General features: G+C 41.4%; 1 protein-coding gene across 1 annotated transcript in view; it reads left to right on the top strand.

Moving 5' to 3' along the window:
• Positions 1 to 15,587, top strand: part of Nup210l (nucleoporin 210kDa-like) — a gene marked incomplete in the record, with an annotated part of 112,499 nt that overhangs the window by 35,564 nt on the left and 61,348 nt on the right. Inside the window, 5 exon segments of the mRNA XM_013508241.1 lie at positions 405 to 544; positions 6,298 to 6,435; positions 7,805 to 7,960; positions 12,349 to 12,544; positions 14,162 to 14,307. Coding sequence (XP_013363695.1) covers positions 405 to 544; positions 6,298 to 6,435; positions 7,805 to 7,960; positions 12,349 to 12,544; positions 14,162 to 14,307 — 776 coding nt within the window.

The following is a 15,587-nucleotide window of genomic DNA, read 5'->3' as shown; positions in this document are numbered from 1 at the left end:
CGAGTGTTGGGATTGCAGGTGTGTACCACCACACCCAGCTTGCTTACCTCTTTTCCTTTCTTTTCTTTTCTTTTCTTTTTTTTTTCTTTTTTTTTCTCTTATTTTCTGTCTGTCTGTCTTTCTCCTGAAAATTATCAACCTGTGGAATGCCACAAATTGTGCTAAAATTTATGTAAGTTCTGACTCTATTCCTGATACTTTTCATTAATGGATCTTTCAAAAACTAGGACCATTTTAAATTATATCTTACTAACTCAGACCTTTGTGAGGGAAAGCACAGGCTTTGTCCTCACTTCCTTACCCCCTGGCTGCACAGCCACAGCCTTACCTATGCTTTGGAATTAAGGTGGCTTGAGGGGAATCGCATATCTTCAAGCTTGTGTTGCTGTTGGGCTGATTTCAGAATCTCAGAATTACGTACAACTTTCCAGCGGAGTATTTTGAAGAGCAGCTAACTACTGTGAATGGATCTTACCATGTAGTAAAAGTGCTGAAAGCTGGTGTGGTGGTGATCAGTGCATCTCTGACTTCCATTGTTCACCAGGTAGGAATTCAAAAGATGGTCTTTTTAAGCTAAAAATACTGAGGAAGTATTGGCTGACTTGACTTACAAATATGATGTATATTACCCTTATTTTACACAAAATAAGAAATAGACTGATAAATAGACATCTTGGCAGTTTATACTTCTGCAAACTTTCCATTCCAAACTTTGTTGTGCATAATTTGTATTTGTGGCCATTGTGTATATCATTTGAAATTCTTTTATAAAATTATTTCAAGCTGGGCATGGTGGGGCATGCCTGTCTGTAATTCCAACACTCAAGAGGCTGAGGCAGGAGGATCCCTGTGAGTTCAAGGCCATCCTGGGCTACAGAATGGGTTCAAAGCCAGTCTGAACTACATAATGAGACCCTGTCTCAAAAAAAAAAAAAAAAAAAAATTCATATGCATATTGCTTGTCAGGTCCACCTAGGGAGTTCCTTTTATTCCAAAATTCCAAAGGGTTAGCTGGGCATAGTGACCTATGCCTGTAATCCTAGCTGACTCAGGAGGATTATAGATTCTTTTTTTCTTCTTCTTTTTCAGACAGGGTCTCGCTATGCAGTTCAGGTTGGCCTTGAGCTCACTTTGTAGCCCAGGCTGGCCTCAAACTCCCAAGGATCCTCCTGCCTCAGCCTCCTGAGTGCTGAGATTACAGGCGAGTGCTGGGATTACAGGCGTGTGCCACTACACCCAGCAGAAGGATTATAAATTCAGACCCAGTTTAAGCACCAAAAATTTTTTAAAAGGGCTGAGGATGTCACTCAGTGCAAAAGCTCTGAGTTCAATGTCCAGTGCTACAATAAATAATTAAATAAATAGACAAATAAGTAAATACCTGCCAAAGGATTAATATGCCATTTTATTCAGCCCTGCCCCAAACAGTGAGCTTCATTTCCAGTTCTTTGCTATTGTTATAACTAAGTATCTTTGTACACTCTTTTTCCTCTTTTGGTTAATTTTCATATGGTATAATACCAGAAGTGGAGTTACTAGGTAAAGGTATGAGGAATTAATCTGATTTTGTTTTTATCTTCTATTTTTTTTGTTGTTCTTTATTTCATTTTATTTCATTTTACTTATTTATTTATTTAGATTGTTTGAGACAGGGTCTTGCTATGTAGTTCACACTGCCCTTAAACTCAAGTTGATCCTCTTGCCTCAGCTTTATGAGTGCTGGGATTACAGCCATGTGCCACCATGCCTGGCTTATAAATTTCTTCTTAATTGGGAGATATCCTTTGTATTTATATATATGGGAACTTTCAAGTAAAATTCAGGGTCTTCGGAAAAATATGAAGATCTGACAACAATTAGCTGGAACAGATAGTGGCCACACCATTTATTTATTTTTGTGTTTTTGTTTTTTGGGGGCGTTTTTTGGTGCCAGGAATCAAACTCAGGACCTTGCACTTGCCAGGCAGGCACTCATGCCACTGAGCTATATCCCCGGCCAGCTACACCATTTAGATTGTACTTTTCTCTTCTTTTTGTTTGGTTTTTGAGATAGGAGTCTTGGTTTGTAGTTCAGGTAGGCCTTGAACTGCCTGTGTAATTTAGGCTGGCCTTGGACTCGAAGCAATCTTGCCTTGGTCTCCTAAATGCTGGGATTACAGGTGTGCACCCCTATGCCAGCTAGATTAAGCTTTGTAGTCAGCTATAGTTTCTACTACTCCCTGTTTGCTGTTGCTGTTTGCTTTGGTTTTTGGTGGGTTTTTTTGTTTTGTTTTGTTTTGTTTTTTGGTTTGTTTCTTGTTTTTGAGACAATCTCACGGTGCAGGCCACACTGGCCTCAGACTCATGATTCTTTTGCCTCAGTCTCCCAAGTGCTGGGATTACTGGTGTGCACTACCACACCCAACTTCTCCCTGTTATTTCCATCCAGTTTAATAAGCTAGTTTATGTTATGTGCCTGGTACCTGTGGGCATCTGACTCTGTGACCCTACCTAATGATTGGCCCCGGCAAGTTCTACAACCTCAGGCTTTCTTACACGATGATTTTTTTGTTTTGTTTCATTTTTTAAAGACAAGGTCTCATACTGTAGCTCAGGCTGGCCTTGAACTCACTATGTAGCCCAAATTGGCCTCAAACTCTTGGCAATTCTGCTGCCTCAAGCTCTCGAGTGCTGGAATTACAGGTGTGCACCACTATACCCAGCTCTATGAGCTTTTGGTTCCTGGAAAATGCCTTGTTCCTTTTTGCCTCTAAGTTTTATTTTGATTTTTTTTAAATTTTATTTTTGTAAAAAACGTGTAGTTCCTTTTGTCTCTGGCACTCCTTGCTCAGTGTACAGGACCATAATCATCATGTTTAATGTTAGTATTCGTATCTTTCATCAGATTATAGGCTTGGAGGTAATGACTAGGTCTGCTTTGTTCACAGCTATTTCCTGACATCTAGCAGAGTGACTGACATATTTGGTACAAATAAGTGTTTGTAGTTCAGTCAAATATGGACCTATATTCACTGTTACATATGTCCTGCTTTTCAACAATATTTAATTCACAGTGATTTTTATTTAAACATTTTTTTTGTTTTTTTTTAGTAATTTTTTTTTTTTTTTTTTTTTGGTCTTTTGAGACAGGGTCTCACTATGCAATTTATGCTGGCCTTGAGCTCACTTTGTAGCCCAGGCTGGTGTTGGGACTCGCAACCATCCTGCCTCAGCCTCCTGAGTGCTGGGATTACAGGCATGTGCCTCCAAGTGTAGCTTTTTTTGTTGTTGATTTTTTGAGACAGCATTTTCTATATAGTTCAGGCTAGTCTTGAACTCACTTTGTAGTCCAAAGGCTGGCCTTAAAGCAATCTTCCTGCCTCAGCCTCCAGAGTGCTGGGATTACAGGCATGCACCACCAGAACTTCCTGAACAACTTCTTTGATTTTTCTCCTAAGGTTACTTGACAAAAGGTCATGTTTGCCAATAGTCAATTTTTATAAAACACTTTATTTAAATATATAATTATATATCATTACAGTATTCCTGGCAGTTTGAGCCTATTTTTAGAATAGCTTTTCAATTCCAAAAACCTTACTTTTTTAAAAGTATTATTATCATTGCTGTGCTGGGGATGAAACCCAGGGCCTCATGGATGCTAGGCAAGAGGTCTACACAAAGCTGTACACCCAGCCCATAAAAAGTAGTGTGTTTAAAACACGAGTTCATTCTGGGAGTTCAGTGATGCTCACCAGGGACTGGGGAGAGCTAGGGGCAGGAGTGGGAAAAGATCGGTCAGTGGGGGCTAAGTTACAGTTGGGCAGGGCTAAGTCTAGCATGTGCTTGCGTGCTAGGATGATTGTAAAGAACAGCGACATAATGAACATGTCACAGAGCTATAAAGAAGGACTTTTAAAGTTTTCACTGTAAAGAAATGTTAACTATTTGAGGAGTCAGTGCATTTAGCCTGATTTATAACATGCATTGAAAGATCACACGTTACCCCTTAGTACATACTTTTTTTTCCAGCACTGAGGACTGAATCCAGGGCGTCTGCAGTGCTGTGCAAGTCCTCTACCACTGGACTAACCACACCTCCCCAAGGCTGGCTGCTTTCACTGTGTCTGATGCCTTTAAGGCCCATCCAAATTGTTGCATTTATCAATATTTCATTTTCAGATAACTGCCGAGTAGAATCCCATCATATGGATCTGCTGTACTGAAATTTGCTTAACACTTATTAAAGGACATTTGGGTTGCTTTGAGTATGAAAGATACTCTCAACATTCCCACCCAGATTTCACTGTGAGCAAACATTTTCATCTGTCTGGGACAAGTGCCCAATAGTGCAATTGCTGAATCATATGGTAGCTATATGTTTACTTTTGTAAGAAACAACCAAAGCATTTTCTAGAATGACTATATAACTTTATTTTATATCCCTATTAACAGTGTATGAGATATTAATAATTTTCAATGTTTCTGCCTTTTTTCTATAGTTTTTTTTGAGCTCTTTCCCTATTGTATAATTTTGATAATAAAGTCTGGTGGATGTAATTCCATGTTATCAAGTTTGTTTTGGTTCAGTTTGAGACAGAGTCTCCCTACATAGTTCAGGTTCGCTGTATACCCAAGGCTGGCCTTGAACTCATGGAGATCTCCTACCTCAGTCTCCCGAATGCTGGGGTTACAGGCATATGCCACCATGCCTGGCTTCATCTATCTATCCATCGATCGATAGATCTATCTAAAGATCGATCGATCTTTCTTTCTTTCTTCCTTCCTTCCTTCCTGTCTGTCTGTTTGTCTTTCTTTCATTTATTTTTCTGAGACAGAGTTTTGCTATGCAGTTCAAGCTGGCCTTGAACTCACCTTTGTAGCCAAGGCTGGGCTCAAACTAGAAGTGATACTCCTGCCTCAACCTCCCAAGTGCTGGTAGTACAGACATGCACCACCACACCTGGCCCTGGCTTCATCTTTCATTTTTAAAAGTTTATTATTTGAGGCTGGGCATGGTGGTAGACACCTATAATCTCAGCCACTCCAGAGACTGAGGCAAGAGGATCTCAGGTTTGACCCCAGCCTAGGAAGACCTTGTCTCAAAAAGGGGATGGGAGTGGGATTGTAAATAGTAGAAGGTCCTAGGTTCTATCTCCAAGACCATTTAAAGAAAAAGAGTTCTATCCAGACTTAGCATGTGATCTGTTCTCCCAGTATATTCCTTCTTGGTTCCCCTCAGTGGTTACCTAAAATAAATATTACCAAGAATGATACTTGTTTGTTTGTTTGTGGCTTAAAGCAACACAAATTTATTATCTTACTGTTTTGGAGGCCAGAAGTAAAAAATCAGTCTCAGAGAGATAAAATGTTCTTTTTTCAACTAAAAGGCTTATTTTTAGTTTATGATTTGGCTACCTTAAGAGAGTGAGGAGAAGCTGGGTACAGTGGTGCACATCTGTAACCCTAGCTACTCGGGAGGCTGAGGCAGAAGAAGCACAAATTTGAGGACATCCTAGGCCATTTAGTGAGAACTTGTCAAAGTGAAGTGGGGGAAAACAAGCATGGCTGGGGTTGTAGCTCCATGGTAGAACACTGGCCTAGCATTTGGAGGCCCTGATTCAAACTGTAGTACCACATATGTACATACAGACCTGCGTACCTAAGAATATCAGGGCTGTCACCGCAGTTGTGATACTACTGATAAATATTTAAGGGTTTCTTAAAAGAATGGTATATAAATGATAGGTAGATATATTGACTGATTGATTGATTTTGCCTTCAAAGGGAAAACGTCAGCATAACCAGGTAAGGACTTCATTTTACCTGTACAGATTTTCACTCATACCTTATGCTTATTTTTTTAAGTATGAGTGGAATGTCTTACCCCAGCACTTTTTTTTTTTTTTTTTTTGCTTTTGAGACAGGGTTTCACTATGTAGTTGAGGCTGGCCTCGAGCTCACTTTGTAGCTCAGGCTGGACTTGAACTCTCAATGATTCTCCTGCCTCAGCCTCTCAAGTGCTGGGATTACAGGCATGCGCCGCCACGCCCGGCTAGTAAAATTTATTTCATGAAATGTTGAACTATTTCTCCTGATAGTGGTATTTAGTTTTAGCAAAATCCTTTTTATTATTATTGAGCCATAGTAGTTGTGCTTCTTTAATGAATATGAGTATTTTTTTTGAGTATTTATTTTTGTAAATAGAAAGTGGTTGAAATATTTATTAGCGCAGTATTTTGGTGATGTTTTCAATATATATGTACATCATAAAAGCAGTGCTTATAACATCTGTTTCGTTCTTTTTTCTTGTTTCTGTAGAATAACAGCATTCAGCCTATCAAACTTCTGATCCAGCACTGGCAAGAAGTGATTGTTTATTTTCCCATCAAGCTCACACCTAACTTCCTGGCATTTCCTCATCATCCTCTGGGAGTGCTACATCGCTATCAAGTACAGGTACGGTGTCCTAGAAGAATTCACGGACAAAAGTCAGTTTCTCTGATAGGTTAGTTTATTGGAATTTCGTTAATGTTAAATTTTATTTTTCCCAGTCTTTTTGGCGGGTAGGGGTGGAGGATGAGATAGGGTCTCACTGCTTAGGGTGGCCTCAAATTCCTGGTGATCTTCCTGCCCCAGCCTCCTGAATGTTGGGATTATGAATGCAAGCCACCAGTTTGGCCTCTCCCCTAACCCTGTCTGTGGGGGTTTTTTTGTTTTTCTGTTGTTGTTGTTTTTTGAGATAGGGTCTTACAATACTGTTCAGGCTGGCCTTGAACTCACTGTGTAGCCCAGGTTGGCCTCATACTTGTGGCAATCCTCCTGGCTCAGCCTCCCAAGTACTGGGATTATAGACATGCGCTACTATGGCTGGCTCCATCCCCAGTCTTAAGAGTATAACTCAGTCTTTGGTAACTGAAAAATCATGCTCTTAAATGTTATCATCTGCGGGTGTGATGGCACATGCCTGTAATCCCAGCACTCAGGAGGCTGAGGGAGGAGGATCATTGCGAGTTTGAGACCAGCCTGGGCTACAAAATGATCTCAAGGCCAGTCTGAACTGCTTACAAGACCCTGTCTCAAAAAGTCAAAAAGACAAAAAATAAATAAATAAATGTTATCATCTATTACATCTGTCTGTCTTCCATATATCCGTTCCTTGTGAGTTTTATGAGGTTTTGTTAAGTAAACTTTACCCCATTTTTTTTCTTTTGTGGTAATACTGGGAATCAAACCCTTTTTATTTTAAGACAATAAATTCCCCAGGGACAGCTCAAACTTTCAATCTTCCTGCCTTAGCCTCATAGAATGATGGGATTACAGGTATGCAAAATTATGTCCAGCTCCTTGCACTCCTCCCCTTTTTGTTGTTTGTTTCTTTGTTTGTTTGTCTTTTTGAGACAGGGTCTCATTATACAGTTTAGGCTGGCCTTGAGCTCACTTTGTAGTCCAAGCTGGTCTTGAACTCCCAATGATCCTCCTGCCTCAGCCTCCCAAGTGCTGGGATTACAGGTGTGCACCACCATGCCCGGCTGTTGTTTGATTTTTAAGACAGGATCTCCCTAGGTAGTTCAGGATGGTTTTGAACTCACTGGAGTAAGACTGGCCTGGAACTTCCAGCGATCCTCCTGTCTCAGCCTCCTGAATGCTGTGGTTACAGGCATGCACCCCCCTACCCAGCTACTCAGTAGTTTCTTAATGTGTATGGAAATAACTTGTTATATAGTTTTAGTCTTAAACTTTATTTTACCATTCAAGCTTTACATTTTCACTTAAATTCCATTTTTCCTCCTATAGTCATTGAATATAGGGTTATGCTTTCTTCCAGGTAGAGGGTGGTAGTGGCAACTTCACCTGGAGCTCTTCTAATGAAACAGTGGCCATGGTAACCACCAAAGGAATAGTCACTGCAGGTCAAGTCTGGGGGAACAGCACAGTGCGGGCCCGAGATGTACAGAATCCCTGTCGATACGGAGAAATGAAGGTAAGTTATTCTCCAAAGAAGCCTCTTTACCTCAGAGTCACTGCTAAGTGTCTCAGTGTTTAAAGCTAAGTACATTACCATGTTTGAAAATATTTTTGGTCCGATTTTGCTACATAAAAATGTTCAAGTTCAGTCTGGAAATATGTATTACTTAAATATTTTTGAACCTGGGTGGAATTCTGCTCCGCTTAATAACCATTTACTAAGCAGGGCATGGTGGTGCATGTCTGTAATCCCAGTATATGGTAGGCTGAGACAGGAGGATTGCTAGCCAGCCTGGGCTATATAGTGAGTTCAAAGCCAGCCTGAACTACCTAGCAGGAAAAAAAAAAAACAACAAAAAAAACAAACCAGCAAAAAATAACTGCTTACTTAGGATCAATGTCTATTTTCTCTTCTCCAAAATGGGGAAAAAGTCTAGGGATGTTGCTCAGTGGTAGAACACTTGTCTAAAATGGGGAGAATTTTCACATCCAGCTTAATAATCTCATAATAACCTGTCAGAATAAAGTGAGATAAATCAAACCAGATCATAATGTTTAACACAGTGCTTGACATATAGTCAATACCTAATGGTAGCTAGGGGGTTCTTTTTTTTTTTTCTTTTTGAGACAGGGTCTCGCTATGCAGTTCAGGCTGGCCTTGAGCTCACTTTGTAACCCAAGCTGGCTCAAACTCACAACAATCCTGCTTTAGCCTCCCGAGTGCTGGGATTACAGGTGTGTGCCACCATGCCCAGCTAGTAGCTATTTTTAAAATAATTATTATGTATAAAAAAATTTTTTTGTCTTTTTGAGACAGAGTTTCGCTATACAGTTCAGGCTGGCCTTGAACTCACTTTGTAGCCCAGGCTGGCCTCGAACTTGCAACAATGCTCCTGCCTCAGCCTTGTGAGTGGTGGGATTACAGGCGTGCATCACCATGCCTGGCTCTATACATACAATTTTTTTTTTTTACATATACAATTTTTAAATCGCCTTTATAGAACCTTTATTTATAGTCTCACATTTTAGTTTATTAATCTGTTTCTACAAGACTGAAAACATCTTTTTACTCTACTTTATAACTGTTTTCCTCTTTCTCTCCCATTTTCAGTTTAATGTTGCCTTTCACTATGAGACTTAGCATTTTCCTGGTACTAGATAGTGTAGGGTATTAAAAAACAGGTAACATACTGGCCCTATTTTAAAGAAGTTAAAGGCTGGGGATATAGCTTAGCGGCATAAGTGCCTGCCTGGCAAGTGCAAGGTCCTGAGTTTGATTCCCGGTACCAAAATAAAGAAGCTGAAACCTAGGTAGGAAGATATATTCATATAAAAAGTTCCATAACATTTATGGAAGCAATATGTGAAGCATTTTACTTGCTATTTTATTTTATTGGGTTCTTTTGAGACAGGGTTTCACTATGTAGTTCAGGCTGGCCTTGAACTCACAGTGCAGCCCAGACTGGCCTCAAACTCACTGTGATCCTCCTACCTCAGCTTTCTGTGTTAGGGATTACAGGCATGTGCCACCGTAGCCAGCAGTGTGAAGTGTTTTAAAGGAGTGTGTGGCTGACAGCTGCTTGAATTGTACAGAAGACACTATTTGTTTATAAAGGAAGAATCCTTGTGGATGGCACCACAGTAGTTAGAGCCTGGAAAGGTGAGAACCTGAATAAAACTCTGGAAGAAGGAAGCAAACCAAGGCCTAGGGCCCAAATCCGGACGGCTGCCTTTGTGGGAAAGGAAGCGCCAACTTGGTCAGCGCACCCCTTCATTGTCTGTAGCTGCTTTCCGCTCCGTAGCTACAGCAACCTTGCGGCCTGCTTTCTGTGTAAGTGTGTTCACACTCTGGCCTTTATAGAAAGCGTTTGCCAACCCCTGTTAGACACAGTGGAGAGCGACACTGGTTTCTATACAGGCCAGTAATATGGTGATGCCTATGTTTGGAAAGAAGCCTAGCTGTCTTTATAATCAGACAAGAACATGATAATTAAAAAAAACAACAAGGTATGGCCAGGTATGATGGTACACACCTGTAATCCCAGCACTTGGGAGGCTGAGGCAGGAGGATCCTTGTGAGTTTGAGACCAGCCTGGGCTACAAAATGAGCTCAAGTCCAGCCTGAACTGCGTAGCAAGACCCTGTCTCAAAAAAAAAATAAAAATAAAAAAAATCAAGGTAGCAGCTGGTGCTACAGACTAGTAGAGTAGAGAGAACTGAGAGGGGTCTGCGAAGGTGAAGAGCAGGACGGGCTGGGCGGTAGCTCAGTGACAGAGCTTGCCTTGCATATTGATCTTGGGTTCGATCCCCAGCACTACAAAAAACAAAAACAAAACAAAAGTCCCAGTGAAGCCTAAACTAGTGAAACAGTATTGAGAATAAACAGAAGTAGACAAATTGAGGGTTTTGTTTTGTTTTACAGGTAGACTTAATCAGATTTGATGTCCCACTGAGTGAGGGAGAGTGAAGGATTTAAAGCCAGAGACAATGAGATTTCTAGTTTTGGCTGCAGTACGGAGAGAAAATATGAGAAGGCGTAGGAGTGCACATCTGTAATCCCTGCCCTGGGGAGACTGAGACAGGAGGATTGCAAGTTTGAGCCCAACGTGGGTAACTTAGTGACTTAGTGAGACCCTGTTTCAGAATAAGAAATAAAAAGGGATGGAGATGTAACTCGTTGTGAAGGTGAAAGCCCTGGGTTCAGTCCTCAGTATGGGGGTGGGGGTATAGCACAGCAATCTTGAGTTCCATCTCCAACACTGCAAAAAAAAAGTAGGGTTGCAAAAATGATGACTTCAGTTTTAAATATATTTAGGGCAATTATGGAGTATCTAGGTGGGTATTTATTAGTGGAAATAGGGATCTGAAATTCAACTGAAAGATTAAGGTAGCCAGGCATGGTGGTGCACACCTGTAATCCCAGAATTTGGGAGACTGAGGCCGGAGGATTGCTGCAAGTTCAAGGCCAGTCTGAACTACATAGAGAGACCTTGTCTCGAAAAAGAAAAAAAAAAGGAGAGAGAAAAAGAGAGGGGAGAGAGTGAGGGAGAGAGTGAGGGAGTGAGAGAGCAAAAAGGAGAGAGAGAGAGATTAAATTAAGGCTGATGAGTTATCAGTGTGTAGTTGGTGAGTGAAGTTTTAGTTTTTCGTTTTTTAGGATTTTTTTTGGTCTTTTTGGGACAGGGTCTCACTATGCAGTTCAGGCTGGCCTTGAACTCAGTTTGTAGCCCAGGCTGGTCTCAAACTGGCAATGATCCTCCTGCCTCAGCCTCCCGAGTGCTGGGATTACAGGCGTGTGCCACCACGCCCAGCACTGGTCAATGAAGTTTTAGGACGATAAGATTTCCCAGGAAGATCATAGAGAGTCGGAAGAGAAGATAGACTCCCTGTAATGTGTCACTTTAAGGGACAAAGACAGGCAAAAAAGAACTAGAAGAAGAAACAGAAAGTGACAAAAATGACAAAATAAAATACATTGTTTTAAAAAATGGGTGCGGTTAGAGGTGTGGCCCAGTTGTAGAGCGCATGCTTAGGTGAGCAGTACCCTGGGTTCAGTCTCTAGTACTCCCCCAGTGAGAGAAGAGGGAGTGCTCTAAATACGTTAGTCTTTGTAGGTCACATACACTCCAACTCATATTCTTTTTGTTGTGGTTCTTAATTTTATAATTCTTTAAAAAATGTGAAAGCCAGCACTGGGGGTACAGTCCCATGGTAGGATGTTTTCTTCGTGTGGGCAAGGCTGTGGGTTCAATCCCCAGCACCACCAAGCAAAAACAAAGACCATTCTTGACTGACTATACAGACAAGTCACGTACCGGCCATCGTTTGCCAGATCCCTGCTCTCTGATGTCAGATGCCTTAAAGAATTAAGGAATGACAAGAGAGACTTATTTGGCACCTATTGTGTGTGCTTATGTGTGTATGGAAAATAGTATGTAGTCATGCCTCAGTGTGCGTAGGGGATTGGCTCCCAGACCTCCTCAGATGCAAAAAAATCTGTGGATGTTCAAGTCGTTTACATAAAATGGCACAGTAGTTGCATATAGCCTGTGCAATCCACATAATTTAAATCATCTCTAGACTCATTACACCTACGACAGTGCCAGTGCTGTGGGGATACTTGTTACGCGGTACTGTTTGGGTAATGACAAGGGAGGAGGTCTGTACAAGTTTAGCACAGGGGCAGTGTTTTCTTGCGTATTTTCAACCATCAGTTGGCTGCATCCTTAGGAGCAGAAGCCATCAATGTGGAAGACTCACCAACTGTAATAACATGAATGACACATGTTTTTATATGAAACACATACATATATATATATGCACACATGTTCATGTGTGGGCATTTAAATGTTAAGAGATGGTTTCCTCTAAGACTCATCTAAAAGGCCAGGTGTACCCCCCCAGGTGTATGTCCTGAAGCTGAACAAAATGGAACTGTTACCCTTCCACGCTGATGTGGAGATTGGCCAGACGATAGAAATCCCCATTGCAATGTATCACGTGAATGCGACTAAACAGGCGGTGGCATTCTCAGACTGCTCTCATTTACCCGTGGAAGTCAGCATGGATAAGCAAGGAGTCTTCACTCTCCTCGAAGAAGGTAAGACTAGGAAATAAGTAAGTACAGGGACGGGGTGTGGCTCATCCTTGGGTTTGAAGGCCTTGGGTTCAAACCCCCATGCCACAAGATGAAGACGAAGGAGAGGAGGAGGAGGAGCAAGAGGAAGAAGGGGGGAGAAAAACTGTACTTTTTATTTTCTCTTTCTGTCTTTGAATGAAGGGATGAAGCATCAATTTAGAAACTATTAAATAGAAGCTAGGCGCAGTGGCACACGCCTGTAATCCCAGCACTTGGGAGGCTGAGGCAGGAGGATCTTTGTAAGTTTGAGACCAGCCTGGGCTACAAAGTGAGCTCAAGGCCAAGGCCAGCCTGAACTGCATAGCAAGACCCTGTCTCAAAAAAAAAAAGAGAAAAAAGTAAAAAAGAGGGTCAGGGATGTAGTTCAGTGCCACAAACGTCTGCCTGGCAAGCACAAGGTCCTGGGTTCCATTTCTGATACCAACAAAAAACAACAACAAAAAAGAAACTACTAAATAGAATCTAAGTTCACACAATTACCTTATAATAATTTTATTTATTCTGTCAACTTCCTTGAAGTAGGTATTGTTCTACTTAATTTATTTATTTATTTATGTTTTTGGTACCAGGAATGGAACTCAGGACCTTGTGCTTGCCAAGCAGGCACTTGTGCCGCTGAGCTACATCCCCGGCCCCCTGTTCTACTTAATTTATAAATGCAGAAAGGAAAGCATAGAAATTGAAAAATGTGGCCGGATGATATTAGGTTTCAGTTCCTAGTAAGATATTTTGTTTCCAGACTCAAGTTCTTTTCTTCTTTTTTCCTTTTTCCCTGCACTGGGGATTGAACCCAGTGCAGGGTTCAATCTTGTACCTGCTATGGAAGCATTCTAGACTAAGCTGCATCCTCAGTACTTTTTAAAGCTATTTAAATTTTCAGACACTGTCTTGCTAAATTGCTAATGGCCTCAAACTCATGAACCAAAGCACCTGGGATTACAGGCAGACACCACCATGTTTCCTTCTTTCTTTAATGTATACCATAGTTCTCTCTAGGAGGAGAATAGTGCTATTTAATGTCCATATACATAATTTATTTTAAAAAGGAGAAATATCTTTTTTTCTAATATAAAAAATATTAATGGTCTATTCATAAAGTTCAACATCCTAAGCCAGGTGTTGTGGTGCACACCTGCAGTCCCAGCACCCTAGGAGACTGAGGCAGGAAGATTGCGAGTTTAAGTCCAGCCTGGGTAGCTGTGCAAAACTGTGTCTTTTGTGTGTCTGTGTGGTACCGGGAATCGAACTCACAACCTTGTGCTTGCCAGGCAGGCGCTTGCGCCACTGAGCTATATCCCCGGCCCAAAACTGTGTCTTGAGATAAAAAGTTAAAAAAAAAAAAAAAGGCTGGGGATATAGCTCAGTGCAGAGGGCCTAGGTTCAATATAAGTCCTGAAAAAGATACTTGTGCAGCTTAATTTCCTCAAGAACTGACGGCATATGGGCTGGGAATATAGCTCAGTGGCGCAAGCGCCTGCCTGGCAAGCACAAGGTTGTGAGTTCCATTCCCAGAACCAAAAAAAAAAAAAAAAAAAAACTACATAGTTCCTTACTGAAGTCGTGTTTTTTGATTCAAAGGTATTCAAAGACCTGGACCAATGCACTGCTCCAGTATACACATCGCAGCCAGATCTCAAGGCCACACGCTGGTGACAGTGAGCGTGAGTGGGCACAAGGAGCACCTGGGCAGCAGTGCCACATTTGCTGCGTATGAGCCCCTGAAGGTGGGATCTTTCATAGCACAACACTGTCCTTTCTTTCCATGGACCCAGCTATGTGCGCCTAGCAGCTACCTAGTTATCTATGGTTTCAGCTCAAGATAGGTGATAATTCTGTGTCTTCCTTCCTCCTCCTTTAGCATTTAGATGCTGGGGATCAAACCTGTGGCATGATGCATGCAAAGCAAACGCTCTACCACTAAGCTATATTTGTAGCCCCACTATTTTGTCTTTTTGTTTTTTGGGTGTGTGTGATTTTTTTGTTTTGGTTTGGGTTTGGTTCTGGTTTTTTGAGACAAGGTCTTGTGTAGTTCAGGCTGACCTTGAACTTACTCCGTAGCCCAGGCTGGCCTCGAACTCACGGTGACCTGTGTTAGCCTCCCGAGCGCACCATCACACCTAGCTGTTTTGTTCTTAGACCTAATGTCTCTCATAAAAGCTATTTTAAGGAGTTGACTCCCGTATGCTTCTATCTTGTGCTTCCTGAATTAAGACATTGAGGAATATCCTCAATCTGCATCACTAAATTTTAGCTGTTCCTCCCTGTTCTTCTCCTCGTTCCTCCTCCTCCCCCTTTTCATCCTCTCCCTTCCTGTTGTTCTTTCTCCTCTTCCTCTTTGTCTTCTTCATCTTCTTATTCTTGTGGCACTTGGGTTTGAACCCAAAGCCTTCTCTCTCTCTCTTTTTTTTTTTGGTCTTTTTGAGACAGGGTCTCACTATGCAGTTCAGGCTGGCTTTGAGCTCATTTTGTAGCCCAGGCTAATCTTGAACTTCCAATGATCCTCCTGCCTCAGCCTCCCAGAGTGCTGGGATTACAGATGTGTGCCACCACATCCATCTCTTTTTCTTCACTGAGGTGTAAAATATATGCAGTAATGTATAAAGTACTCAAATCTTAAGTGCTGTTTTTCGCATATGTGTATGTCTCTACAAACACGAAGATACTGAACATTAGCATACTCCCTTCTAAAGGACACTGAAAGGGGACGTTTCTGTCCTATGCAGGGAATCGGCTGTCTTTTGTCCTGTGTACTTAGGGAGCTCAGTAGAGTAGCCATTATGTTTAGCCCTAAGGATTGGTTCATTATAATGAAGACAGTATGACAAGTGATTCAGAGTAAAAGTAGATAGAGCTTGGCATGCTACATATTTGATTCTCTCAGGAGCTAAAATTGCTTTTTGAAAAATCAAGTAAAATAAAAATTGATGTTTACAAGTTCTTGATGTAAGATACTAACAAATCCAGACTCAATGCCTCTAGGAATAAGAGATAACTTAACACTAAT

This window comes from Chinchilla lanigera, unplaced genomic scaffold (assembly GCF_000276665.1).
Source record: "Chinchilla lanigera isolate Chin_1 unplaced genomic scaffold, ChiLan1.0 scaffold00144, whole genome shotgun sequence".
Taxonomy (NCBI): Eukaryota; Metazoa; Chordata; class Mammalia; order Rodentia; family Chinchillidae; genus Chinchilla; species Chinchilla lanigera.
Note: the sequence above shows the minus strand (reverse complement) of the source record. Positions and strands in the feature narration are given on the sequence as shown.